Source organism: Neofelis nebulosa, chromosome 6, assembly GCF_028018385.1.
Source record: "Neofelis nebulosa isolate mNeoNeb1 chromosome 6, mNeoNeb1.pri, whole genome shotgun sequence".
Classification (NCBI taxonomy): Eukaryota; Metazoa; Chordata; class Mammalia; order Carnivora; family Felidae; genus Neofelis; species Neofelis nebulosa.
In genome coordinates this window covers 118,744,393-118,772,260 of record NC_080787.1, presented here as the reverse complement: position 1 = coordinate 118,772,260, position 27,868 = coordinate 118,744,393, and the positions used below count along the sequence as shown (strand labels likewise).

Here is a 27,868-nt window from a genome sequence, read left to right as displayed (position 1 = left end):
AATGAGAGAGCATGAGCAGGGGAGGGCAGAGAGAGAGGGAGGCACAGAATCCGAAGCAGCCTCCAGGTTCTGTCTGAGCTGTCAGCACAGAGCCCGACGTGGGGCTGGAACTCACGAACTGTGAGATTGTGACCTGAGCTGAAGTTGGACGCTTAACTGACTGAGCCACCCAGGTGCCCCTAAAATATTTCTGATGTTATGTGCTTCCATTACTGAAAACAAGGCAACTTCTCATCTTGCAAACTTCAAAAACTTGGAAACAAAATTTCTAACCATTTATAAAATCTTCCACAGAATTTCAGTATGTTTTTAATCCAATAATTAAAATATTATCACTTTGACATCAGCGAAGATAATAATTTACTAGCCAATATCAATATCTTTGCAAAATTACTAACAATGTGCCTTTTCCATTTGGATCTATGTGTCTTTGTGAAGTATCATTTTTAGCATGGCAGCCATTAAAACTCAGTATATCGGTCAACTGAATTATAAAATGAACAACTGAATTGCTGTATCACAAAGTGTTAAATTAAGATTTAAAAAGTAATGAAAACTGGGGCACCTGCGTGGCTCAGTCAGTTGGTCGGCTGACTTCAGCTCAGGCCATGATCTAATGGTCTTTGGGTTCGAGCCCCGCGTCTGGCTCTGTGCTGACAGCTCAGACTGGAGCCTGCTTCGGATTCTGTGTCTCCCTCTCTCTCTTCTCCTCCCCACTTTGTGTTCTATCAAAAAAAGTAGAGGCGCCTGGGTGGCGCAGTCGGTTAAGCGTCCGACTTCAGCCAGGTCACGATCTCGCGGTCCATGAGTTCGAGCCCCGCGTCAGGCTCTGGGCTGATGGCTCGGAGCCTGGAGCCTGTTTCTGATTCTGTGTCTCCCTCTCTCTCTGCCCCTCCCCCGTTCATGCTCTGTCTCTCTCTGTCCCAAAAATTACAAAAAAAAAAAAAAAAGTAAATAAACATTAAAAAATTTTTTTTTAAATAATAAAGTAAAAAAAGTAATGAAAAATATTCAACTATTTTTCTCAATATTATTAATAAAATAATTTTGCTTAAAATATTTTTATTTCAACTTTAATCAACTTCAGTTTATTATTTAAAATTTCTACTTTGAGTTTGTTTTATAATGCACATGATATATTATTTTTTTATTAAAAATTTTTAATGTTTATTTTTGAGAGAGAGAGAGAGACAGAGTGTGAGCAGGGGAGGGGCAGAGAGAGAGGGAGACACAGAATTGGAAGCAGGCTCCAGGCTCTCAGCTGTCAGCACAGAGCCCGACATGGGTCTCGAACTCACGAACCTGATGAACCACAAGATCATGACCTGAGCTAAAGTCAGACACTTAACCGACTGGGCCACCCAGACACCCTATACATGGTATATTATTAGTAGAGTAAATGTACACAATTACATATATGTTGGTAGAGTACATATATATGTAATTTTATGTATATGTACATGTATGACATTTATATTTTGTGCTTCAAAGTTTTGTTAAGAACATGCAATCAGAATGGTTCAGCAATCACTGATTTGCAGGTTGGTAGGAAAGAGAAAAGATGGCAAAGCTGATGAGTGAATGGAGAACCAAGAGATAAAAGGAAAATGACAGAACGGAGTTGCTGGAAATTGAGGGGAAAATGCTTTTTTCAGATGATGAGATGGTTATCAGAGTTATGTACAAAGAAAGCTCAGGAACCGTGAGGTCTGAGAGAAGGCCATGGAATTTATGACTGATGGCTGAAAGGCTATTGGTGAAAATATTTTTAATCAAGTGGTAACAGAAACCAGATTCCACTCAGTAAATAGATAATAAGTGAGTGCGGGGGGACGGTGGGGGGAAGAGCAGTAAAAATCGATTACTCTTACTAAAGTTTGGCAGAAAATGAATGGGGCAATGGAGAGGCAGAGTCAAAGAATATAAGTGGGCAGAATAATTGATTAACTCAAAGAGGAAGGTGGGGAAGTGTCACAGAAAAAGGAGAAGGTACTGACTTTAGAAAGAGGAAAGACTCTACGTAAGAAAGATCAAATGAATTTCTAAGACAAGACAAGGAAAGCTGTGGGAATTGATTTCAGATAGCCACAATCTCAATGAATTACATGATCAAATAACTTCCTAAGATTGAGGAATGCCAGGCTGTGACTGTGAGCTTGTTAAAAGAGGAAAAGATTTGAAATATCATCTATGTACCTCTCACTAGGAACTGAAACAGAGATCCTCAGATAACTGGGTAACCTGGAGGACCTAGATATCACCAGGAAACATAAATTTATTAGAGACAAATAGGAAAATTATAAGCCTTTAAAAAATTACCAGAAATAAGTGGCCTTTGGAAGATCGGTGACAAGAGTAGAATGGAAAGTGAGGATCTTATAACCACAATAAGAAAAATGATAAGGAGTTTCCAGGGACCCCTTGGATGGGGAAACAGGTGAGGCAAAGAGGCTGAGAGGCAGAAACATTTGAAGATTGAGAGAGATGAACATTGTTAAGAGATTATGGGCACAGAGAGGGTGCTAAAATCCAAGATCTTGACGATGGAGAAATTCTGAGGAACAATGAGGTCCAGGTTCCGATTGTACTTACAAGAGGATAAAAAAGAGTAGGAAAAAAGTTCCACGGAGATGTGAACATTAAGGTCCTCTGATGTCATGTTGGCAGAGGAATGGCAGAGAGGAGGCCATGAGCTGAAGAATGCATTATAAAGAAAGTGGAGGAGGATCGTGGAGACAACTGAAGGATCAGGCCAGGTTTCTGTAGAAATTTAGAGAAGGTATTGAATGGTAGTGCCAGACAGTGCTTTATAAAGGGCATGGGGAATAGGGTGTGTGAGTAGGAAGAAGTCAAAAGGGCAGCCTTCATGGGAAAGTGTTTCAAGGAAATGTGTCCAGGCTTGAGTTGAGGTGAGAAGGTGGGAACCATCCTTCGATGACTGCATGGTATGTTAGCCACTAGATCACAATGGCCTGAAATTTTTACATTTTAGCAACTCTTCAGTGGGAAGCATGCCATTTTACATTTCATGTCATGTGAATGCTTAAAGAAATAGATGAATCATACTCACCAAAATCATTTCTAGCTTAAATAATAATACAGCAGTGTTTTACATCAGGCTGTATATGGAAGACTTTCAAAGACTTATATGAAAAGCTGTGTTTTAATACCCAGGACGTTCAAATGATTTCAAATGTAGTTTTTAATAAATGAATTTAGAATACTTTTCCTGGATACAGAACTATTATATGGTGCATTGCAGCTCCCATCTGCCATCTGCAGCCAGTGTTACTCTGCTGGACACTTTTCAAATGCTATTCATACATCTACTGATTAAAAACTAAATCCACTGAAAACTAACCTAAACAAAAAATATGTCACATACTTGATTCTACTGTAATTTCTGCGTCTGTAATTTAAACTAAAATTAATTTTCCTGTCCTTTGGCCACAGATTACCCCCACTGAGTCTGAGGGTTATGATTTTCCAATTAAAATGGGAGCTTGAAAGTTATAACAATAGCCCTGTGAATGAATAATTTTAAAATTTGCAGGAAGGCAAATAGAAAGAAAGGAGAAAATTTATTTATATACAGAGTTATTCCAGCGTCCATGGATCAACATTAAAGATAAGAGGACCTTGGTCTTTTGTAGGAAATGCACTTGTCACAGCAGCTCTAAAATAGCAAACCCTTTTGCATGCTTGTTCATTGTCTGAAGTGACATGGGTAACATTTTTGAGGGCAGCTAGACTTCTCATTTATCTCCTTAAGATTAGCAAACGTACAGATTAGCTGTCTCTTCTGGACTCATTTTAAAGTGAAGATATATTGGTTAAGCCTTGCTTCAAGTGTCCATTTCATTTTTGGCTAAAATTATAGAAGATTACAAGAGCAAGAAGCAGATTGAATTGAGCTTGACAAAAGGGTGTGAAGAGGTTCTTCACCCTGAGTACTCTGAAGGAAAAATTCTTAAACGTGTTTAAATCAAACAGAGTCTGTGATTATATTGAGTTCTTCCTCAATATTCATGAGCTAGGACTTGGTTTTCCTCAAGAGGGTGGTCAAATCAGAATGGCAGGACTTCTAGATGTCAAGTTGTCTAGTTCCCTGTTTTCAGCAGGGAAAATAGAGGAAGATGCAACTGAAATATATTAACACTGATAATATCTTCTTTAATACATAATATGCTCTGGAAAGATGTCTTCGAAAGTTAAGGTTTAAAGCAGTCTTTAGGTAAATGAAGGATTTCTCTCCCAGAGAGCATGGTACATCTTTGATATATGATGCATCATAAGATCTCTAATAGTTCCAGCAGAGATTTGTTTTCTTGGACCTGGTTCCAGGAAGTTCAGCAGGTAGAAGTTCTTGAAGGGCTATGATGGAAAGATGTCTTTTTTTTTTTTTTTAATCAGAGCAACTTGGGAAGCAGACACAGCCATATTTCTTTTGCATGGGCCAATTGCCTCTTCTCTGACCCAAGGGCAAGGGCAAGGCAGATAGAAAACCCCAACTCTTTTAAATGTCCTGAACTTCTGGTGGTATTTGCAGCAGGTAAAAGAGAGACAGATCTATCCCACTTGTTAACCACATTTGGGCCAAGAGTATCTAAGTGTCAAGCCACATGCATGCACTTGATATTGCTGCTGAGGTGCCCAGTTAGCTGCTAGCTCAGAGCCCAGCCATCATGGTCTCACTTGAAGAATGGTCTCATTTGCATGGTTGAGGGGGAAAACACTTGTTGAGGATAAAGGATGCCAGCAAAGGGTCTCACATGGGAGGGACACAGCCTGGAACTCTGGGATAAGTGGGAGAGGTGGTAGTGGTCTTCTGCTGGGCTGATGAAATGAGGCCTACCAACCATAGTTCTGGGCAACCCCCCTATAAACGACCTCAGGCTGCAAGGGACAGGAAGGTTCTCAAAGATGGTTTGTTGGGATTGGGTGGAACAAGCTCAAAAGGACGCTCTTGCAGGTCGTATAAAGAACATATTCTGCTCAGGCGGTTGAGTGTCCTACCCTTGGTTTCAGCTCAAGTCATGATCTCATGGTTCGTGGAACTGAGCCCTATTTTGGGATCTACACTGACAGCCTACTTGGGATTCTCTCTCTCTCTCTCTCTGACCCTCCTTCTCTCGCTTGCACACACACGCAGTCTCTTGTTCTGTCTCTCAAAAAAAAAAATATTTACAAAAGAACATATTCTATGTAAAAAGGCAGGTTATTAGTACAGATGGATAATTCTATGAAATCTCAGATATTGTCTGAAAGAGAGGACTGTTTATATGATCAACTTTAAATTATTTTTCAGTTTATATTCTTGCTTGTTTAAATATTTTCGTCAGAAAAAACAAACATTTGCCTCCATTTAATTGGGTCTTTATAACGCACAATGAGAAATTTATTAGTTTTTTTAAACTGCTTAATAATCTTCTGAATTATTTATGGTGATTCAACCATATAACAAACAAAAGAGAAAACACACACATGCACACACTCTCTCTTTCTTTCTCTCTCTCTCTCTCTCTCTCTCTCTCTCCCATTAGAAGACAGATGGCATAGAGGATTATATGTTCTGGAACGATAATTTGAATATGCAAACCTATGTTTCCTATGATTGGATTTGGAACCTCATTTCTTTATTTTAATGTATAGTTTCTGAATTACTGTTACTATTTTCTTGTTTTAAGTGTAATTTAATTATGGGGAAGAAAGTTAGTTAATGGGAAATTTCTTCCCAAATACCACTTGAAATGTCACATGTCCCTTGTACTCACTTTTCTGAAGTGAAAAAGTAGACAGCGGAAAGGATCAGTTGTTTATACAAGCAGAGAAAGAGGACGCTTTTTTAGCCTGTTAGGAGAGTGGTTGATTTTTTGTAAAAAGTAAAGCACGTTATCTGGGATACTTCATGTTGTTTAACATGTAAATGATGTTCAGTCCCTGGGCCAAGACAGGCCCTCTGTGACTCTCTAAAGAAAAGCGAGTCTTGCCCTTGGGGAAAAGGGACGTGGATGAATGTAATCATGGACATAGAATCTCAATAAATTGTTTGGAAGAGGATGATTTTTTTCCCTCATAACATGGCCTTGGTGAGATGAAAGATGGATTTGAAGAAAGAAAATATTTTTTGGGTAATATTAATTTGTTCCTTTCTTTGTTCATGAGAAAAATATTCAGTGTGTTGTTATTGGATCATTGCTTTCAGCAGGACCACTAAAAGCAATATACAAGCTACACACCAAGAATAACATGAAAAATAATTGAACAGTTGTTTTATATTAGCAGACAGGATTATAATGACTTATTTCTAATGGCAAGTTAAGTGGAAATTATACAAAATAAACAGTTTATTTTTGAACTACAACTGTAAAGTGGTCACAAAGGCCTGATGATGCCCGTTCAAATTTATCTGTGTTCTTCTCTATTCTTTGCACACATTATTTTTCTCATTTTCCTCTGGACCTGATATTCACGTTGAAGGCTTGATTGACATCACTGAAGCAGTGCCTGACAGAGTTTTATTTCTTCCATTATTGTCAGGTCACAATCTCATGCCTAGGGAATATGGGCCCACAGTGTGTACACTCTAAGTTCTCTATTTCCCTAATATAACCATTCCTTGATTTATAGTTTTCATAGATAGTAACCAATCCACATCGAGTCACAGAAATATATGGGACACTATATAACCGTAGTGTTTTCAATGATTGCAACAGTGAATTTATTTAAAAGCACAAAATTTGCAATATGTATTTTTTATGGATGAAACAAGTTAAAAATATGTGTTCCTTTCAAATATATAATAAGTATTACTGTTCAGAGTGACTGGATATCACTTCTAGCATATGAACATGTGACTATATAGTAGCCATTGATAGGCTAGCTAAAGAAAAAGTCATAAAAATTAAGTCTATATTTATTCATGCATTTCTCCACTAATTTAGCATGTAGTTATGTCATACCTACTATATTTAAAATACTGAGATAAGGACTGAGAACAATGGATAAGACAGGCATAGTCCTTATTGTTAGTGGGTTTGTATTTTAACCAGAGAGATAAACATTAAACACTAAATCAGGTAGTATTTAATTACACTGTGAAAACTGCATCACAGTAGAACTACAAGGTACTCAAAGCCTAGAAGACAAAGGTACTGACTAAAGGCTACATGGTGAAGGGAGACTTGCAGGAACTTGAGACTTAATAAATTAAAGAGGAAGAGTTTGTGGGGCACCTGGGTGGCTCAGGCAGTTAAGCGTCTGGCTTCAGCTCAGGTCATGATCTCAAAGTTCATGAGTTTGAGCTTTGCGTCGGGCTCTGTGCTGACAGCTTAGAGCCTGGAGCTTGCTTTAGATTCTGTGTCTCCCTCTTTCTCTGCTCCTCCCCCACTCACACTCTGTCTCTGTCTCAAAAATAAAAATGCATTAAATTTTTTTTTAAAGAGGAAGAGTTTGTGAGGAATGTTCTAGGCAAACAGAAGATCCAAGCCTTAAGACAGGAAGGAATAGTGGTGGAGTTGTAAAGCTAAAGCACATTTAGAATTGGAATCCAGAGTACTTATCATAGCACACAAGCCCTTGGTCATCTCATTTTATAAATCTCCCCTCACCCCTGAAGTCATAAACACATAGACAGTAAATTAAGCCACACGATTGTTGGAATTATCTAGGATGGTACAAAGACAGCTCAGTCAGTAACAAAACTCTGAGAAAGTCTTAACAGTCAATGTGTAGGTAAAGAAGGTTGAAACAGCAAAGGGGGCTAAGAGTGAATGGTCAAAGTGGTATTAGAGACTTTGAGGCAAAGAAAGGGAGTGACTAGACATGTCAAGTGCTGCTGAAGGCTAAAGCAGGATCAAGTCGGACAGATGGAAGTTTTCAAACTGGGATGGATGATGTGTAGAAAAAAAGGGGAAATGAGCCTTGGATGCTGGTGGATATAGAGAAAGTAGAATGATCAATGGAGCCCAGGTTCCAGTGAGGTCCAAGAATTGTCCTGGTGGAAAAAACAGTGTTGGAGATGGGAGCTTGGCTTGAGTACAGACAATAAAAGATAGGAGATTAGGTGAGGGAGGAAGACACTTAGTGATTTTGGAGGGGGAAAAGGTTATTATGACAGGTTTCAGGTGTGGCTCTGGGAGTGAAGGTCTAAGGGAGAGAAATGGAAAGTTCATTCATAATAAGGAGATCCAGTCAGGGTGTTGAATAGAATGTCTTTGTAAATATGAACATCATCCAGGATCATGGGGATGGAAGGAAAAACAATAATCCTGTATTTTTTTATGAAGAATGGATTGTGACTAGAGATTGGTAGATGGATGATACCAACAAGAAGGGAGATGGTGCCTACCTAGCTGGCAGGAATATCAAAGCAGTGGGGATTTTTAGCAAGGAGGTAAGGGTGCAGTGGACAGTACTATGGCAAGAATATCAACTTGAGGCTATCTAGGAGCACCTGGGTGGCTCAGTCGGCTAAGCGTCTGGCTTCAGCTCAGGTCATGATCTCACACTCCGTGAGTTTGAGTCCTGCGTCAGGCTCTGTGCTGACAGCTCAGAGCCTGGAGCCTGCTTCAGATTCTGTGTCTCCCTCTCTCTCTCTGACCCTCCCCCATTCATGCTCTGTCTCTCTCTGTCTTAAAAATAAATAAACATTAAAAAAAAAAAAAGAATATCAACTTGAGGCTGTCTAGAGTGTGGAGGAATAAGCAGCATCTTCATTTGTGGGAGAAGTGCTATCCTCAATGGAGAATGGAATTTTAGTCAAGGTAGGGAGGTAGTGACAATGTTCTAAAAGAAAGTTGAATATGTAGTGAAAACTGCAAACTATGGAGCAAAGTTCTGAAGGCATCTGAGAGAATCTGAGAGATAAGAAGGAAGAGAAAGAGGAAGGGATTGATGCTTAATGGAAAGCATTTGGTCAGTGAAAAATGGAGCATTGTGGAGATTTTTTGAAGTAGAAAGTTAGTACCTGTGGATGGTTTGAAAAGCCAGGAACTGGAGGGAGAGACTGACTTTAAGTAAACAAGGTTGAGAGAACACAGCAGGATCAGCAGTTTAAGACATATCTAACTCCTTTTACATTAGGACTAGGGAATAGGAACCAGGCTGTAACAAGTAAAAAAAAGGAGAGGTTGAAAAACTTGACATGGCTCCACTAGAGGAGACCAGTGTGGGGACTGCCTTTATTTAGCAAAGTGGGGTTCTTAATTATTGAAATGCTAATGTATTTATAAAATGCTCAATCTGCCAGAGATTTGCACCAAGATGCACCAGACCTGTGCAATACTTTTTGAGAAGCCTGGCTAGAGGTTTGTCAATTTTGTTTATTTTTTCAAAAAAACAACTCTTGGTTTCGTTGATCTGCTCTACAGTTTTTTTAGATTCTATATTGTTTATTTCTGCTCTGATCTTTATTATTTCTCTTCTTCTGCTGGGTTTAGGCTGCCTTTGCTGTTCTGCTTCTATTTCCTTTAGGTGTGCTGTTAGATTTTGTATTTGGGATTTTTCTTGTTTCTTGAGATAGGCCTGGATTGCAATGTATTTTCCTCTCAGGACTGCCTTCGCTGCGTCCCAAAGCGTTTGGATTGTTGTATTTTCATTTTCGTTTGTTTCCATATATTTTTTAATTTCTTCTCTAATTGCCTGGTTGACCCACTCATTCATTAGTAGGGTGTTCTTTAACCTTCATGCTTTTGGAGGTTTTCCAGACTTTTTCCTGTGGTTGATTTCAAGCTTCATAGCATTGTGGTCTGAAAGTATGCATGGTATAATTTCAATTCTTGTAAACTTATGAAGGGCTGTTTTGTGACCCAGTATATGATCTATCTTGGAGAATGTTCCATGTGCACTCGAGAAGAAAGTATATTCTGTTGCTTTGGGATGCAGAGTTCTAAATATATCTGTCAAGTCCATCTGATCCAATGTATCCTTCAGGGCCCTTGTTTCTTTATTGACCGTGTGTCTAGATGATCTATCCATTTCTGTAAGTGGAGTGTTAAAATTCCCTGCAATTACCACATTCTTATCAATAAGGTTGCTTATGTTTATGACTAATTGTTTTATATATTTGGGGGCTCCGGTATTCGGCGCATAGACATTTATAATTGTTAGCTCTTCCTGATGGATAGACCCTGTAATTATTATATAATGCCCTTCTTCATCTCTTGTTACAGCCTTTAATTTAAAGTCTAGTTTGTCTGATATAAGTATGGCTACTCCAGCTTTCTTTTGGCTTCCAGTAGCATGATAAATAGTTCTCCATCCCCTCACTCTCAATCTAAAGGTGTCCTCAGATCTAAAATGAGTCTCTTGTAGACAGCAAATAGATGGGTCTTGTTTTTTTATCCATTCTGATACCCTATGTCTTTTGGTTGGCGCATTTAATCCATTTACATTCAGTGTTATTATAGAAAGATACAGGTTTAGAGTCATTGTGATGTCTGTATGTTTTATGCTTGTAGTGATGTCTCTGGTACTTTGTCTCATAAGATCCCCCTTAGGATCTCTTGTAGGGCTGGTTTAGTGGTGACAAATTCCTTCAGTTTTTGTTTGTTTGGGAATACCTTTATCTCTTCTTCTATTCTAAATGACAGACTTGCTGGATAAAGGATTCTCGGCTGCATATTTTTTCTGTTTAGCACACTGAGGATATCGTGCCAGTCCTTTCTGGCCTGCCAAGTTTCAAAAGAGAGATCAGTCACGAGTCTTATAGGTCTCCCTTTATATGTGAGGGCACGTTTATCCCTTGCTGCTTTCAGAATTTTCTCTTTATCCTTGTATTTTGCCAGTTTCACTATGATATGTCGTGCAGAAGATCGATTCAAGTTACGTCTGAAGGGAGTTCTCTGTGCCTCTTGGATTTCAATGCCTTTTTCCTTCCCCAGTTCAGGGAAGTTCTCAGCTATAATTTCTTCAAGTACCCCTTCAGCACCTTTCCCTCTCTCTTCCTCCTCTGGAATACCAATTATGCGTATATTATTTCTTTTTAGTGTATCACTTAGTTCTCTAATTTTCCCCTCACACTCCTGGATTTTTTTTATCTCTCTTTCTCTCAGCTTCCTCTTTTTCCATAACTTTATCTTCTAGTTCACCTATTCTCTCCTCTGCCTCTTCAATCCGAGCCGTCATCATTTCCATTTTGTTTTGCATTTCGTTTAAAGCGCTTTTCAGCTCCTCATGACTGTTCCTTAGTCCCTTGATCTCTGTAGCAAGAGATTCTCTGCTGTCCTCCATACTGTTTTGAAGCCCAGCGATTAATTTTATGACTATTATTCTAAATTCACTTTCTGTTATATTATTTAAATCCTTTTTGATCAGTTCATTAGCTGTTGTTATTTCCTGGAGATTCTTCTGAGGGGAATTCTTCCGTTTGGTCCCTGGAGTGGTGAGGACCTGCAGGGCACTTCCCCTGTGCTGTGGTGTATAACTGGAGTTGGTGGGCAGGGCCACAGTCCGACCTGATGTCTGCCCCCAGCCCACCAAGACCTGTGCAATACTTGACCCATTATGATCAAATGGTCAGCCTTGATCTGCTCAGCCTTTCATGTTACAAGTTTCAGGTTTAAGAAATTTATTTAAGTTTTATGTTTCTTCTTGGAAATATGGTTATAATTCACATAATTTTCATGAATTTTTACATTTCTCCCTCAATATTTTAATAATATTGATTGAATTTGAAATGAAAAAACAAGAAGCCACATTTCTTCTTTATCCTAGTTTATTACTCAATACTGAAAAACTATGATTTAATAGTCATTGAATGAATATATTTTCCAAAGGCATCTAATATCAAAAATACTTAAATACTAGTTTAATCTGCTTCTTTTCAAAGCTATGGGCCAATACAAACTATGTGACAAGCCTGACAATAAATTTAAAAATTCATACTGACTTAAATTTTTCTGGGCTGTGGATGAGTCAGATATAAACGGTTTAATGTGGGCAATACTGACATTCAAATGCTGATCTTTTGAGTTGTCCCCCATAGGATCACCTGGATCCCATCTTTTGTTAGTAGAGAAGGAATTTGAGAATTATCTACAAATGACTTACCACACTCTATTTTAATTCTCCATTTAAACAATTTAAGAAATTATGTTGGAACAATTTAAAGTCTGAAACTATGTCATATTTACATTTGTATTCTCATACTGTACCCAGTATCTGGGATTCTATAGATAAATTGGATATATCATTTATCTATGGCCACACAATGCTGAATACTCACCAGCAAAACCTAATGCATATAGCCAAACCACATTTATTTATTCCACGAAACTGTGGAGTTCAGCTGACCTGATCAAGGCTGGTTCACCCAAATGTCTGGGTTTCTACTGGCTGTTGGTTGTCTCAGCTCTGATGATTGGGGTAACCTGACTTTACTCTCTGTGCCACTCAACCCCCAGTGGGCTAGTCTAAGCATGTCTTCATGGAGTAGTGAAAGGACAAGAATGAGCAAAGCCAATTGTGGAACTCTCTTTCAAGTCTCTGTGTCACATGTGTCAATATCCTGTTGATCCAGAAGTCACATGGACAAGTCAAAAGTCAAAGTAGAAGGACATGGCAAAATTACATGAAGGACATGGATACAGAGAGAGGTGGAGAAATGGGGCCATCAATGTAACCAAACCACCACATTGAATGGATAAATGAACAAATGGATTGCACAGTGGTGTGAAAAGCACTGGAGTAAGGGTTGGGAGACGTATCCCTGAGGCTCAGCACCATTCATTCTGTTTATTTGGGTTAATTATTTAATCATGATGGACCCTAATTTCCTGATTGGCCTTTTCCAAGCTTTAAAAGCCTTTAATTTGAGCTTTTGATAAAGCTTTTAATAAACTTAATGCTGTACACAGTCTGCGAGAGGAACTTAAGGAAAATTGTTCATTATCCTATCCCTTAGTGAACCAAAGTGGCTAATATGGATGGCCAATGTTGACTGGCTAATTTTGACTCTATGAATCTTTGAATATTATGTAACCATGTTTAAACTGAAAACTAAATTGAAATTCTAGTCTGAATTTGAATATGGTTCAAAGTGCTGAAAGTTCAGTTTCCTGTTTAGGTCTCTAGTTTTTGCTGCTATCTGATGATTCTTTTGAAGCATACAATATGTCAGTATTACATCAAACACTGACATCTCTTATATGTGAGAGGTGTTTTAGGGTCCATTGATGTTGTGCCTTAATAATTCATTGTTAGGAGGAATTATTATTCTTAAATTGAGTAGAGAAGCTTTGTCAAGTTTGCATAATGCTGATAAAATATGATTTAATTTAAAGTAGATGCTATGATTTGTTTTACATAAAGGCCACAGGTAACACAGAAATGAAACCTGCTCTTCATTATACAATATGTGATTATGTAACACATAATGAAATGCTGTAGAATTTAATACTAAGAATAAAAACTGAGTGAAAATGTGTTAAATGAGAAATATCTTATAAACTTCACAAGAAGAAAATGATGTACACAAACAGGATTTGAAGATGATTTTCTGAGTCTCAGATGACTTCTTATTCTAGTCACTCAGATTGCCTAAAAAATTCCACACCTAGATTACCAAAATATATTGATGAAAATGTAATTTGTAACTCACTTTGACATTTCAAATGTTCTGATTCAGATATACAGACATAACTTGCCATATGATAAATGTTTATCCTTGTCATATCTCTGGGAAGCATTTATTTTGGACTGATAATTTACTTGTGAAATCAATCATTCTGGCCTGTGTCATTTCAGAGTCTCCATGTAGACAAGAAACTGCACTCAAATCAAGCTGGCCTGGATTCAAAAGTACCAGTTGGTTGTCAAAATGATTCGGCCGATCTGGAGAAAGAGAAAAGCAAGAGTGGGGCAACTGTCGTAGCAGCCACCAATGTAACCACAGGTTAGTTAAGCCACGTGACAATGGTTTTAATTGCCCACATGACAAATGCATAATTTAGAGATTGTTACTACCACTTTGCTTGGAATATATGGCTCTCTCAAAGTGACTGCCTGAATTGCAAATCTCATTGAGATGTAGTTTTAAGTGCAGCGTAATATTAGACACTCACAATAAGTCTGTTCTTTTTTATTTTTTATTTCTATTTTATTCTCTTCATTTATGGTTTTCATGGCCAAGGATGTGTTTTAAGATTGCTTGTATTATCATGACAATAATATTTTTAAATTTTTGCTAGAATTAACAAGAAGGATTAATGGCTTGAGAAGAGGTTATAGCAACTGAGATGTCTTTAATTTAAAGATGTGTCAAAGAAGTAACCTAATGTATATGTGAATTATGATGGTTTTGTTTCTAGGGGTGATGATCTGATATTTTTCATCTCTACTAAAAGCAAAACAAGAACAAATGGACTTGTGGAGAAGTTGATAGCGTTGCTACTAACTTCCATATTGTAGAAATCTGGGATGAGTTAGCAAGGGAAATGAGAATTTTCTTTCTTGGCAATATTTTAGACACACCGAAGCAGCTCAATTTCTATTACACTTTATCTTTGAAACTTCACATTTCGTTTGTAGGAAAATGGAAACAGTAATTATTCTTAAGCATATGGTTTGCTCCTTTCCCCTCCGTATTTGGTTTTGTAGCTAGCGCTCCTTTTTTTCTCCAAGGGCATGTAAAAGTCAAAATACTAGATATAACGTCTCTGAAGTGTTTCTGCTCAAACTCTGTCTGTACAATCTGGGTTCTTTCATGTAGTTAGCTTACTGACTTTTGACACTCCTATAAAAATATCCCATAGAGCTTTTCTTATTGCCTTTTCATTGACTCTTGCCGACTGATAAAAATGAAATTCTGTGAAGGGCTTTGTAAACCATGCATATTGCAATTCCTGCAAATTTCAAATACTAATCAAGCATGACTATAAAAGAAACAACCACTGCAATGAATATTGCTGCAGTGTATTGAGTCTCAAGCCATTACTAATTCATTGAAAACTTTTTCCCCTTAAGATTATGGATCCTACAAAATACCAGATAACAAAATTCCCAAGATCAAAGTTTATGTTTCAATCATTGGAAAACTTATCTGATCTACCCCTGTGTGTGCCTCTTCCTGGGATGGCACTGGACAGCCCCAGCTTTGCACCCTGCATGAATCGTGCAGAATATGTCACAGACCCGGGCAGCACCTGCTTTGAAGATGTCGCCTCTAAGTGATGGCTTAAGAAAAAAGAACACCTGGAATAAAAGTAGTGTTTTTAAGCAAGTGAGACTCCTAACTTTATTTAAGAACGGTAAACTGACCTCTCCTTACTTAGGTTAATTTCAACATACATTTATTTAGAAATTGTTTAGTCCGCTCATCTGGGAAATATCTTCATTTGCTTTCCCATCTGTAATTACAATCAATTACAGAATAAGCTGTCTTCACTATGAATTAAAGTGTATGACAATTCCATATGTAAAAATACAAAAGTTAGATAACACAGAAATATAATTCTTCAAATTCCATTTTATCTTCTGTAATACATGTCTCTCTATTTGGAAAAAAAAAAGACTCACTGGATCTCTACTTAATATTTACCATATACCAGAGATAGCTCATCTCTGAGTATCCAGGAGCCACCACGGAGATCAGGACAAGCAGATTGATACCCTTTCCGAACTTTCCCCTCTTTTTAGTGCTTCGACAGAAGTCAGTAATTTCCTAAATTCTCTTTGGTAAGAATGGCAGTTTTAGAGTCTTTTGTAGCACATCACAGACAAAAGCAAGAACAAAAGCAAAAATCTTATGAAGACAGGGGTGCTGCTTCTCCCAGTTTGCTCCTTTTGGACACCCAAATCTTGTTCTTCCACTTAGATGAAGTGGAACCAATTCAAATATGTATCTAATCATTATACTAAAAGGAATTATTTATTTTAGAATTGAACGTAAATAATGAGAAGATTTGCTGTGAATGGCTGAATGCACATCGTGTGATGAAAGTTTGCATCGCTGCAGCCAGGGGAGCAATAAATTCTACCTCAGGAGCCGTGCTGCCTGGCCTGGCTCTTCTTCCCTAAGCAGCCAATGGCAGCCAATGTAAATGCTTCCCCCAGTCTCCTGCATGACCTTCTTCTGTGGGTCCTTGACTCACTCTGGTTGCTTGGCAGGTTGGCAATGCCCACGTCTTATTTTAGGAACTTTGTTATTAAGCCTGTACATAGTTTTGTCCATAAATTACTAAAAGAACAGTCCTCTAAAAGTGGGATGATTAAGTGCTCAACCTTTGGAGTCTGAACTCAGACTGTTGGGTTTAAATCTTGGCTCCCACTTGCTAGCTGTGTACCATGAGCAATTTGTTAATGTCTCTAGCTCTTTATTTGTAAAACTGCATTAATAATAGGGCTACACCATAGGCTATTTTGGAGACTATATTAGATAAAATAGGTTAAAGTTGGTATAGGACATAATAAACTCCAATTGAATCATAGCTATTATAACTAACTTTTTCATCCTTATGAGTTGATCGCTAAGAAAAACTTTGGTTCCAGACAGTGTCTTCTGCAAAGCGCTGGCTGTGACCACCTGTTGTGGCTCTTGTGGTTTCTGAGTTTCTGCTGGTGCCTTTTTTCCTTCGAAGAATGTATCCTCCTGGGAAATTCATGGCTCCTATGAATCCCATGTGCCTGGGAGTCAATTGGAAACCTTCTTTGGAGATGAGACCCTGACTCCTCTGAGCCCAAGATATAGTGCAACTTTGCAGGGACAGGAAAGCCCTGACCCTCCCTAATGGACATCTTCCCCATCTTAGGTCAGCTGCAATAGCTCAGGAAGAGCACAGGACTTCACTGTTTATTCAGTTAAAGTGCTATTTTTGGTAGACGACGTGTGTTAAGTACAAATGTTTGTTTTAAGCTATTTGTTTCATGTCTAGTTCCCTGGGTGGGCTTGCATGTGGAACGTTTATTGGGAGTGCTCTCGGGAACGACACATATGGCAGAGAAACAAAAGCAGGTCTAGGCAGAGGGGGAAGTTGAGTCATAATACAGTCACAACAGAGACCTTAGCTGTTCCCACCGGAAGGCCTGGAGCTGGTATGGCTCTTCAGAGTTGTCCTGTTTTGGGGTGAGGGGCCAGGTCTTTATCAGTCATTGGATATCGAGGCTTCCAAGAAGGGGGCAGGACTGTGGGTAAGGTGGCTTCCTTCAGCCAAGGGCAAAGTCATTTGGTATCAGAAGATGATCATTTAGTTGTGAAAAGGATCTGGCTATAATGTAGGTCAACTCATTAACTGCAGAGATTGCTTGTGGTGATCTGACTGGCTGAACAAAGATTTCCTCCTTCTGTGTCTCTCTAAAAACTGCACTCTTTGCCAGAAAGGATAATCTTTTAAATATGCCTATTTGTTTTTGCCCTGCATAAATGTGCTCTACTGAGCAAATTCTATATTCTCCTGAACAAAGCTATCAGTTGGAATGTCCTTTCTTTTGAAGCTTCAGTTATGTTCTTCTAATTATTCCTCCATCTTTACATTAAATTCATGCCACAACTCATCTTACATAATAAATTCAACTTGTCAAGGAGTGAGAAGACCCCCTAGATCAGAAAACAAAAAGCAGGTATCCTAAGATCTAGTTCCAGTTCTGCCATACCCAGATGTCTTGCCCTTCATAGGCCATTTCATTTTTCTGAGTTATAGTTTCCTTACCAAAAGAGGAGGTACGCCAAGAAATCTCTGTGCCCTGTCAATTCTGAAAGTATGAGATTCTGTGGCCTATTCTGATATCATAGAGCATGCAGCTTTGGTCATCTGTAAGCAAAAGTCACATAGAAGTGATTCACCACATGTAGGAACCTACATATTGTGGTCAATTAAACAGGGGAAAGAAAACAAGTTCCGTGGAAAAAACTCATCACTGAAGTCAAGGTAGAAGCTACAGATGAAGAATGGATCTATCGGAAAATAAATAAATTTTTATATTGAGCTTTAATTTAACCTTAACATTTGATCTCAACTTTAGATTTTACTTGTATTATGAGAAATGAAACATGAGGCAGTTATCTATCAGGACTACTTTGAGAGTTAGATAAAGTTGGTGTTCTGTATTAAAGACCCGGACTGAAGAATTACTGAAAACATGCTATCAAAAGATAGTACTTTAGATATTATAAAACATATTTCCATTTCTCAATTTTAATAAAGGAACACTTCAGTAATTCAGCGTTATTGTAAGTAGTGTGTAATTCTAAGCACAATAATTACCCTTACTTCGAAGACTGGAAAATCTGTTATATAAAATATTGGACAATTTTATTTATTTATTTATTTATTTATTCCATGAAAGACACCTACTTGCTTATCTTTTCTTTAAATTTTATTTAAATCTAAGTTAATTAACACATAGTGTAATAATGGTTTCAGAAGTAGAACCCAGTGATTCATTATTTACATATAACACCCAGTGCTCATCCCAATAAGTGTCCTCCTTAATGCCCATCACCCATTTAGCCCATTCCCCTCCCTCCTCCTCACCAGCAACCCTGTTTATTCTTTGTATTTAAGAGTCTCTTATGGTTTGCCTCCCTCTCTGTTTTTATCTTATTTTTCCTTCCCTTCCCCGATGTTCATCTGTTTTGTTCCTATAATTTCAAACTGGTAATCAAAAAATCTGGTATATCATTCATCCTTCTATTTAACATCAGTGCAGATTTTTCATAATATAAACAAAACAAGGACACTGGTATGATTCCTCTGACATTTCCAGGGAATACTATCTGAGTTTGGAAGTACTGACAGCCTAAAGTGAAATGTTGTAAGATTGCTCTTCATTTTATAGCAACCCATTTTCCTCTTCTCGGAAGGTTTAAATGTTTAAGAATATGCTGGAAGGAGAACCCACAGTCATTTCATTCTTTCAACAGTTTTGAAATATCATTTCCTATTAGGCAGTTGTGTGAGTACTGACAGCCTTGCCCCTCATCTTCCCCAGAGATTAATTTATTTCCTGCAGTGTTTTCTCTTCGCAGAAAATCTGACTCGTCAGCCTTCACCAATGGGAAATCTCATCAGCAGAATGTTAATTGTAAAAGCAAAATCATATACCGTATTGAAAGGGAAAAGCAGTTCTCTAGGCAAAGCAACCTTTTTCTTTTCTTTTCTTCTCACTCCATTCTCTCCTCAATCTGCGGCTGGACAGGAACATTAACCACTGGGGAAACATTGTGCAAGATGGTGAGTTATAGAGGGAAATATTCAGGCTTTGCAACCAGACAGACCCAAGGCTGAACTCTTATTTGAATGAATGTCACATTTTCTTGTGATTTTGTTTCTTTATCTGTAAAATGAGAATAAAAATACCTGCCTCACATGAAATTGTGTAATGAGACTGGCACAGAGGATACACTAAAATATTATTATTATTATAGGGTCAATCAACAGTCTTTGTTTAGCACTATATTGATTGCTGTGGCATCATATTTAACCATGTGAGTATACCAAAGAATCTGTTAGAGATTTGAAGAAATATATCTTCTAGCTGTTAGTTGTCAGGAGCGTTAGACCAAGATAGATTATTGAGATAGCCTGTTTGAAGTCTTGTCTTCCACTCCATTTTCTTTTTCTTCTCATTTCCACTCATATAGATTTCACAATGCTTGCTAAACACTTAAAAACTTGTGTTTTTCACAAGTAAATTCTTTAGGTACCCAAAGGCTCTTTGCTAATAGTTTTAGATCTATCTATTAGGACTGTACATTGCATTTGAGTTATGTTTTCCAAAATTATTTTCTCTAAAATAAAAATTATCAATTTATATTTGATTCAGTCTCAGAAATAAAACTTTGGCGAATTAAATCTTGAGATTAAGAAGATAATAATATATGGGGCGCCTGGGTGGCGCAGTCGGTTAAGCGTCCGACTTCAGCCAGGTCACGATCTCGCGGTCTGTGAGTTTGAGCCCCGCGTCAGGCTCTGGGCTGATGGCTCGGAGCCTGGAGCCTGTTTCCAATTCTGTGTGTCTCCCTCTCTCTCTGCCCCTTCCCCGTTCATGCTCTGTCTCTCTCTGTCCCAAAAATAAATAAAAAACGTTGAAAAAAAAAATTTAAAAAAAAAAAAAAAAAAGAAGATAATAATATACTAGAAAAGTAGAGATGAAGTTGAGAAATACTAGATGAAAAATCAAAATCTGGTTTTAAGCCGAGAATAATGATTTTTGTACTCTGATTATGATTAACAGATCCATTTAAGTAAATGAGGTTTTTTTCTTGTTTCCCCCATGTTTTTTTGTGATTTGAGTGTGACACTAGAAAGAAAGAGCAATCAAAGCATTAGATGATCAAGTGGAAAAAGGAGATGTCATGGTGTAAACTCCTAACAACTGTGACCTAACAACTAAGCTATGTGCATGGTGTCCAACTTACAATAGGTGATATTCTTTCATGTGGCAAAATAATAGTTTTCTCCAGACTGAGGACAGTGTCTTCACTTGTGTAGAACAGGAGCCTGAATCTGTGTGGTGACCTCTGCCTTTGACCTTTATGGAGTCATGCACAAATCATCAATTGATCCTTTTTAATGGTAAAGGCATTTTTTTAACTATAGAATTTACTTCTAAATAATATACTTTTGAGTCTTTCCCTAATTCTCTGAAAATCCTCATAAATAACTTTCAATCTTATCATTTTAAATTTCCTTTCTCCTTTTTTTTTACTAAACATGTTTCTTGTTGGCACATGAGAATCTTTCTTTTATCCATTATTTCATACCAATTCTAGTTCTTGTTTTATTAAAGAAACGTTTTTTATTCTCACCAATGAACAAAGTAAAGGAAAAAGGAACAGTTGACAGTAACTTTCAAAACTTATTGCAGTGATTCTCTTAAGTTCTTGCACATAAAAAAGTCACTTTATGAGCATCTTAAAAATACATATTCTTGGGGGAAAATACATATTCTTGGAATCTGCTGTCTAGAGCAAGATGGGCAAACTGGCAGTGAGTCGGTCAGCCTGTCCCATTGTCTGTTTTTGTATGCCCATGAGCTAAGAATATTTGTTATTTCATTTTTAAATGTTAGAAAAAGACAATGAAAAAATATTTTTGTGACATGGAAATTACATGAAATTCAAATTTCAATGTCTATATAACATTGTATTGCAACAACAGCCACACTCATTCATTTAATATTGCCCACGGCTGCTTTCATACTGTATCCGCAGAGTTGAGTGATTTTGACAGAAACCATATGCAAAGCCTAAAATATTTACTCTCTGATCCTTTAGAATGAAAGTTTTCTAACCTCTGCTCTAAACAGTCTAATTCAGTAGTTCTCAGGTAGAAACTAGGAATCTATTTTGACGTATATTTTATGTGACTGTGAGGCAGGAGGTTCTTTGGACCACACTTTGAAAAACAATGCAGTGGAAGAATTATGGACAACTTTTCTCTTCTCACTCATCACACTCATTTTATCAGCAAATCCTACTGGTTTTATCCTCAAGCAATATCTAGAATACGACTATTTATTTTTACCATGTTCACTGTTGTCAGCCTAATCCAAGTCATCATCATTTCTTTTTTGGATTCTTGTATTGGCTTCCTAGTCAGTCTGCTTCTTTCTTTCTTTCTTTCTCTCTCTCTCTCTCTCTCTCTCTCTCTCTCTCTCTCTTTCTTTCTTCCTTCTTTCTTTCTTTCTTCTTCCCAGAGCACATGTGTGGGGCAGGGGCAAAGAGACGGAGAGAGAGAGAATCCCAAGCAGGCTTCTCACTCTCAGCATAGAGCCCAATGTGGGGCTCAAACCCATGAACGGCAAAATCTTGACCCGAGCTAAAGTCAAGAGTCAGACATTTAACTAACTGAGCCACCCAGGTGCCCCAGTCTGCTTCTGCCCTTGCCTCATGCTGTCCATTCTCAACACAGCAGCCAAGAGTGCATGTGTGAAAACCTTAGTCAGATCATGTAACTCCTTTCCTCAAAACCCTCCAATGGCCTCTCTACTTCTCCCCCTTTGTCACTATCTAGCTACTGTGGCCTCCCAACTGTTTCTCTGAAACTCTAGTGTGCTGCATCCTCAACACCTACACAGACTGTTTTCTCCAAATGGCATAATCTTCCCCCAGAGAGTGACGGACTTAGGTTTGTCTTCAGTCGGTCTTCCCTTAACCATTGGCTTCTTAGTGATCCCTTCTGTAAACACTTTATTTAAAATTATAACCTTCCTGTATGGGGCTGCCTATCTCCCTGGTGCCATCCAACATATTATATACACCTTACTTTTTTATTTTGACCAGGGGTCACCTTCCCCCACATGAGGGCACCATAGAGGCAGGGATTTTTATCGGTTTGCTCTATCCTTAGATTCTAAAAGAGTGCTGACTCTCTTGATAAATATTTCCTGAACAAAGAAATGAGCCCCAGATTCCCATTTTGGGCTTGATGGATAATGTGTGACAACTATGAAACATTTCTTGTGTGCAAAAATAGTTGCCATGAGTATAAATATAAGACTCACCCCTAGAAAATGATGAAATATGATGATAGGAAGAATACAGCAGCTATTTCAATCTCAGCCAATAACTTAATTACAAAAGGTCCTAAGGAAAGTAGAGGTTAGATACAGATATGAAAATGGGTAAATGGATGAAAATCCAGTTGAAAACCTTGAGAAGAGATTCCAGGAAGCCACATTTCACAGTTGAGCTGCCTCCTCTAAGAAGTAGTTGTGCTTTCTGCAGGTTCTACTGTTCATCATCAGCTTGAGCAATTTGAGGAGACTGGATCCCAAAGTTTCCCAAAGGGAAAATGAGCAGGGTGTGACTAGCAGTGGTTCAAATTCACTCCTTAGGAAGGATCAGCATTAGAAGATAATGTAAAGCAATTTTAGATAGACTTGAATTTGAACTTGATTCCTCTAAACTAAAAGGAAATGGATGTTTTTCTTTCACCTTAATCTTCTCATTCAAAAAATTCATCTGATTTTACCTATATAAAGCTTTATTGTGTGGATTGAATAATAGGTTATTCTTACAAAGATGTAGATTTTAACTACTAAAGAATACTTTTTAGAGAGAAAAACAAAACAAGACTGCATTGTTTACCTGTTCTTCTATGGATGAAGTGTTTGGCTTGATCTCCAAGGGGTGTACATGATTCTACATCCCTCAGTTAATTTAGTCATTTAAGTAAATGTGAATTCAAAAGCCATCAGTGAATATTCAATTCAGTGTAAGAAACATCACCTCCATATAAAGTTTGTGACATTTCCAAAAGGAATGGTTGATGAATGCCAAAAGAGTTGAAGCTTTTAAATCAGTTTGAATTTTAAAACCTAAACAATTGTCAGAAAAGTCAGTTCCTGTACATTTTGAGATTCTTAAAAGTTAATACAATAAAGAACTCCTTTTCTATTCCATGTGAAATCTGCTCTGTCAACTTGAACTGGCCACAAGAACCCAAGTGTTGTTTGAGGCATTCTTGTGCTGGATGGAAGATTGGGCTCGATCAGGGAAAGGCAACTTGTAACGTCCCCTCCAAACTAAGATTATTTAAATCCTATTATTTTATACTGAGATAACCTGATTATTCTAATTCCCTCACCTCCCATTTTTCTGCTTAACTATGTACTATCTTAAATCAGTTTATTGACAAGGGAGAATGAGACTAATAACTGTCAAGATGACAGATTGAACTTTCAGACTACAGGCTTATAAATAGTTTTATGTGAATATGAGATGGTAATAACAGGTAATATTTCTGTAGCACTTTACATTGTACAAAGCACTTGCAGATCCATTATTTCGTTTGATATTTCCTCACCTCTATGATTCAGTTATTACTATCACAACTCATTCCTTGATAGAGAAATGGAATTCAGAGATTCCTCCAGACACACAGTCCATAAGTCTTAGACTCAGGAATCAGACCTTGTTCTTCAGATTCCCTTTCTTTATATCACAATATATTGATTTCATTTGCCCTTGCCCCCTTCTTCCCACAAGGAAAGCAGTACTGTGAGGGAGAAATAATGTTGCTATCCCTTTTTACAGATAAAGATAGTAGGTGATAGAAGTGGGAATTAAATCTGGGCATACTGCCTAAAAAGCTGTGTTCCTTCATCTATAATGTATATTTGACAGTGTGTAGTTTTATTGCTGTTTGAGATGTGAGGAAGACCTAAAAATCTAAAGGTAGAAGTTGGGACTGGTGGGTGATGAGAAAGAATGAAATCATAAGCGCATGGAATCCAGGCTTTCTCTCATTAGGCCACTGACTACCCCCATCCCACCCCCTACCCTCAGCTCCCCGCCCCAGTTAGCACTGAGAGATGTTGACGCAGGAACATAAATTGAGGCTTCCAGAGAAATTAGCATGATGTGTGGAGAAATTCCACTCCTTTCTGCTTTGACATCTCCTTTCTTCTTTCCCAGTTAGTCTGTGAGCTCCTCAGATGTCACAAAACTATACTTTGTCTTTATATTTCACACATGTAATAAAAATAGCTAACAGTTGGTGAGACAGTAAACCTCTTTAGTGTTAAATGTAAAACTCTTTGCATCTATTACCTAATTTAATCTTTGTCATAACCCTGTAAAATAGGAATTATTATCCCTTACCCCCTCTTCTTTTTAAACATGAGGAAATGAAGCACATAAAGGCTAGGTAACTTCCTTAAGGTTATACAGCTAGTATGTGGAAGGAAGGAAGGAAGGAAGGAAGGAAGGAAGGAAGGAAGGAAGAAAAGGAAGGGAGGGAAGAGGAAGGAGAAGGAGGAGGGAGAGGGAGGAGAAGGAGAAAAGAGGGGAGAGAAAAGAGAAGGGGAGGGAGAGAGGAAGAGATGGAAAGAAGGGAAAAAAACAAAAGGAAAAAGACAGGGAGGGAGAAGAAAAGAAGGAAATGGAGGGGGAAAGAGAGGAAGAAAGGGAAGGAGGAGAAGGAAGGGAAGGAAGGGAAGAAGTCATAGGCTAATGAGAGCTCAGAGTCAAGAACCTTGAAGTGTTCCTCTTCAGGGCCACATGGCTAGCACTCAACAGATCACTAGTACAATGGAGGTATGGGAAAGCAAAGGAGATGACAGGTTTTCTGTACCTCTTGACCATTATAGTGGATGCTAGTAGAATTTTTTTAAACCTCCCAGCCCCCATGCTCCCCAAAGCTGTAATGGAAAAGAATGAAGTGTCTTGCCTGAACATAGACAGAATCCCTACTGTGGTATAGCTTGCTTTACTTGAGGGCTTGATACAGTGTTATTTTACGTTAATGGAAAATCTGTATGTGCTCCTCAGAAACAGTAGATCATTCTGCTTACGCTTGGGACCTGGTACTTTTTCTTCAGTTTAACATTTATAGGTACTCTTTTCCCCTTGTGCAGTCTTTGGAACTCCACTAGGTTTGGGCTCCATTCTGTAGGCCTCGTGTCACAGCCGAGGTGATGGGTCTGCAATCAGACACTTTCAGAGCACAATCAAGCTTCAGTCTCTTACTAGCTGTGTGATTGCTGGGCAAGTCTCTTCACTGTGGATTCAGTGGTTTGTTGTTGTTGTTGTTTTTACCTTACATAGCCTGTATAATAGAGTTTTTCTAAACTAAAATGCAAAGAAAAGCACTTTGTAAACTGAAAAAAACTACAAATTTAAGGTATTGTCTCCTACCTCATAGAAATATGTATCTTGTTCCTGAAGAGCTTATAGTTCTTTCTTGTCTTATTTTGTTTTTTGGTTGGCTTTTTGTTTGTTTGTTTGTTTGTTTGTTTGCCTCCTCTTGTTTTGCTTTTAATTATTTTCCCCAAAACATATATGCATGTGAGTATACTATAAACAGTATTTGAAAGCACGTAGTTTCTTTCCTGGCTATTTCCAATACACATTTCTGATGAACCCTTCTTATTTTTCTTTACTTATAGAAATCTCCAAAAGTAAAAAACATCAAAAGTAATGAGATGCGACTGAACCCACCTGGGCAGTGAACATAAATGTTGCAATGGAAAAGTAAGCTTAGCCTTCAAGCCGAAAACAACTATTCCCCAACAGACTTAAGAAGAAACTTGACTGGCCATGGCAAAGGAAAAACACAACCTTAAAAGTTTTAACAGATAATACCTAAAGAGAAACCTATGATATGGAATTCACATAATCTATTCTGTTGTGCCAAAATCTGTATATATGGTTTTATTGTTACTTAGGACATATTTATTTAATGTGCACACACTTTCTGTGATTCCTATTTCCCCTGCCAACCATGAATCAATTGAAAATGAATTTTATATTTCAGTTTCTAGGTGAACCAGTTGAAAATAGGTTGAAAGCCCACCAAATATTTTCAGTGTTTCAGAATTTGGTTTCTTTCTAGAATTTTTCTAGAATTATCATCATTCCTGCTAAAAATAACTTTAAAAATAATTATATCTGAGAGTGATTTAAAATACCCAAGTTTCTTATCTGATTCCCTGGGAGCTGTGAAAATGAATTTGACTTCCCATTTTCAGTTTGTTTATAAATAAGTATGTTTGAGGCTTAGCCCCCAAAGCTATCATGAGTCACAGGAATTTTCTATAACTTTCTCCCCTGCCTCCTAACAACCAGAGTTCATGACTACGATATCACCAAAGATCAGATAATATGCTTTATTATTTTATGTACTGTATACTAGATAACCCTTTAGATGAATGCTTGTTAGGATTATAGTAAAGCCATTTCATTTATGTATCATTATGTACTGAGTATACAGGGACATATTATTTCGCCTCTAATAAAATGAAGAGACAGAGAAGTTATCTTGTTAGTTACACAGGAATTTAATGGCAAGCTTTGGACTTTGTTCATAGGTCACACTCTATACAAAAACTGTTAGTTAATCTCCTATATCATAATTATTTTCTATTGGGTATAACAATTATTCATTGCTTTAGTACCAAGGAGTCTCTGAAGACAACAAATCATGAAACATCTCTTCAACAGGAAAAAAAAAAAACCTACAGTAAGAGATCTTTCGCACAATGCTTTATTGATAAACTGGTATAGCTTACTTCTTCCTACCTTTTTTTTTCTTTTTAAGTGGAACTGAATCCTGATTTCCAATACCCTAAAGACTGTTTTAGTGACTTCATGTGATGCTACAGTTGGTTATTTACAACTTCTGAAATTTTCTGAGAAGGTTTCACTTTTATGTTGCTGGTTTATGCCCATAAGAACAAGAACTTTGCAAAAAGCTTATGTCCTCACCTTTGATTATTGAATTCCACAGAAAGTCCCTTCTCATTTCATCGATGTTGGCAAACTCATAAAACTCACAGACCAATTTTCTATTTTTCAAATAGTAATGAATAATTAGTGGTTTTTATTTGCTATATGAGAACAATTAAATTAGTACTTTTAGTCAGTACAATTCTTTGATTAGAAAATCAAGACAATGCATGTCTTAGTTTGGTTATAAACTATCAAGGTCTTTCTAGTGGAAATCATATATAAACATCTCTAACAATACAAATCCTTATAGGTACTATGCTTCCAGCTCTGTTGCTATTAAAAATTGTTAACCAACTTCATGTTCATCTATGGAAGATTTTGGAAGGTTGGAAATAAATTTTCTAATTTTAATTTGTATTTGTGTGTGCGTGTGTGTGTGTGTGTCCTTTGTCATGTTTAACTGTGGAATAACTAAATTATATAACAACTAAATTATATAACTAAATTATATAACAACTAAATTAAAATTTTTAACTAGAACTGAAACCAGTTGTTCACTAGTAAGAAGAAGGCCGCCTATGTTAGAGAAGCCAGGAGAACAGAGATACTGTCCTCCTGCCCCTGTCTGCCACAACCAGGAGCCTGTAACGATGGTCCCAGTGACCACATTTCACAGTATGGTCAGGCTGTATGGATAGCTGCCAAGATTTCCAATTATGAATGTTACCGTCTTCCTAATTAAATCAGGTAAACAGT

General features: G+C 37.6%; 1 protein-coding gene across 1 annotated transcript in view; it reads left to right on the top strand.

The window, feature by feature from the left end:
- THEMIS (thymocyte selection associated) overlaps positions 1 to 27,529 on the top strand; it is a 189,126-nt gene extending 161,597 nt beyond the window's left edge. Inside the window, exons 5-6 of the mRNA XM_058735203.1 lie at positions 13,747 to 13,894; positions 25,831 to 27,529. Coding sequence (XP_058591186.1) covers positions 13,747 to 13,894; positions 25,831 to 25,862 — 180 coding nt within the window. The 3' untranslated portion in view covers positions 25,863 to 27,529. The remainder of the gene's footprint in view (positions 1 to 13,746; positions 13,895 to 25,830) is intronic.
- The last annotated feature ends 339 nt before the right edge of the window (positions 27,530 to 27,868 follow it).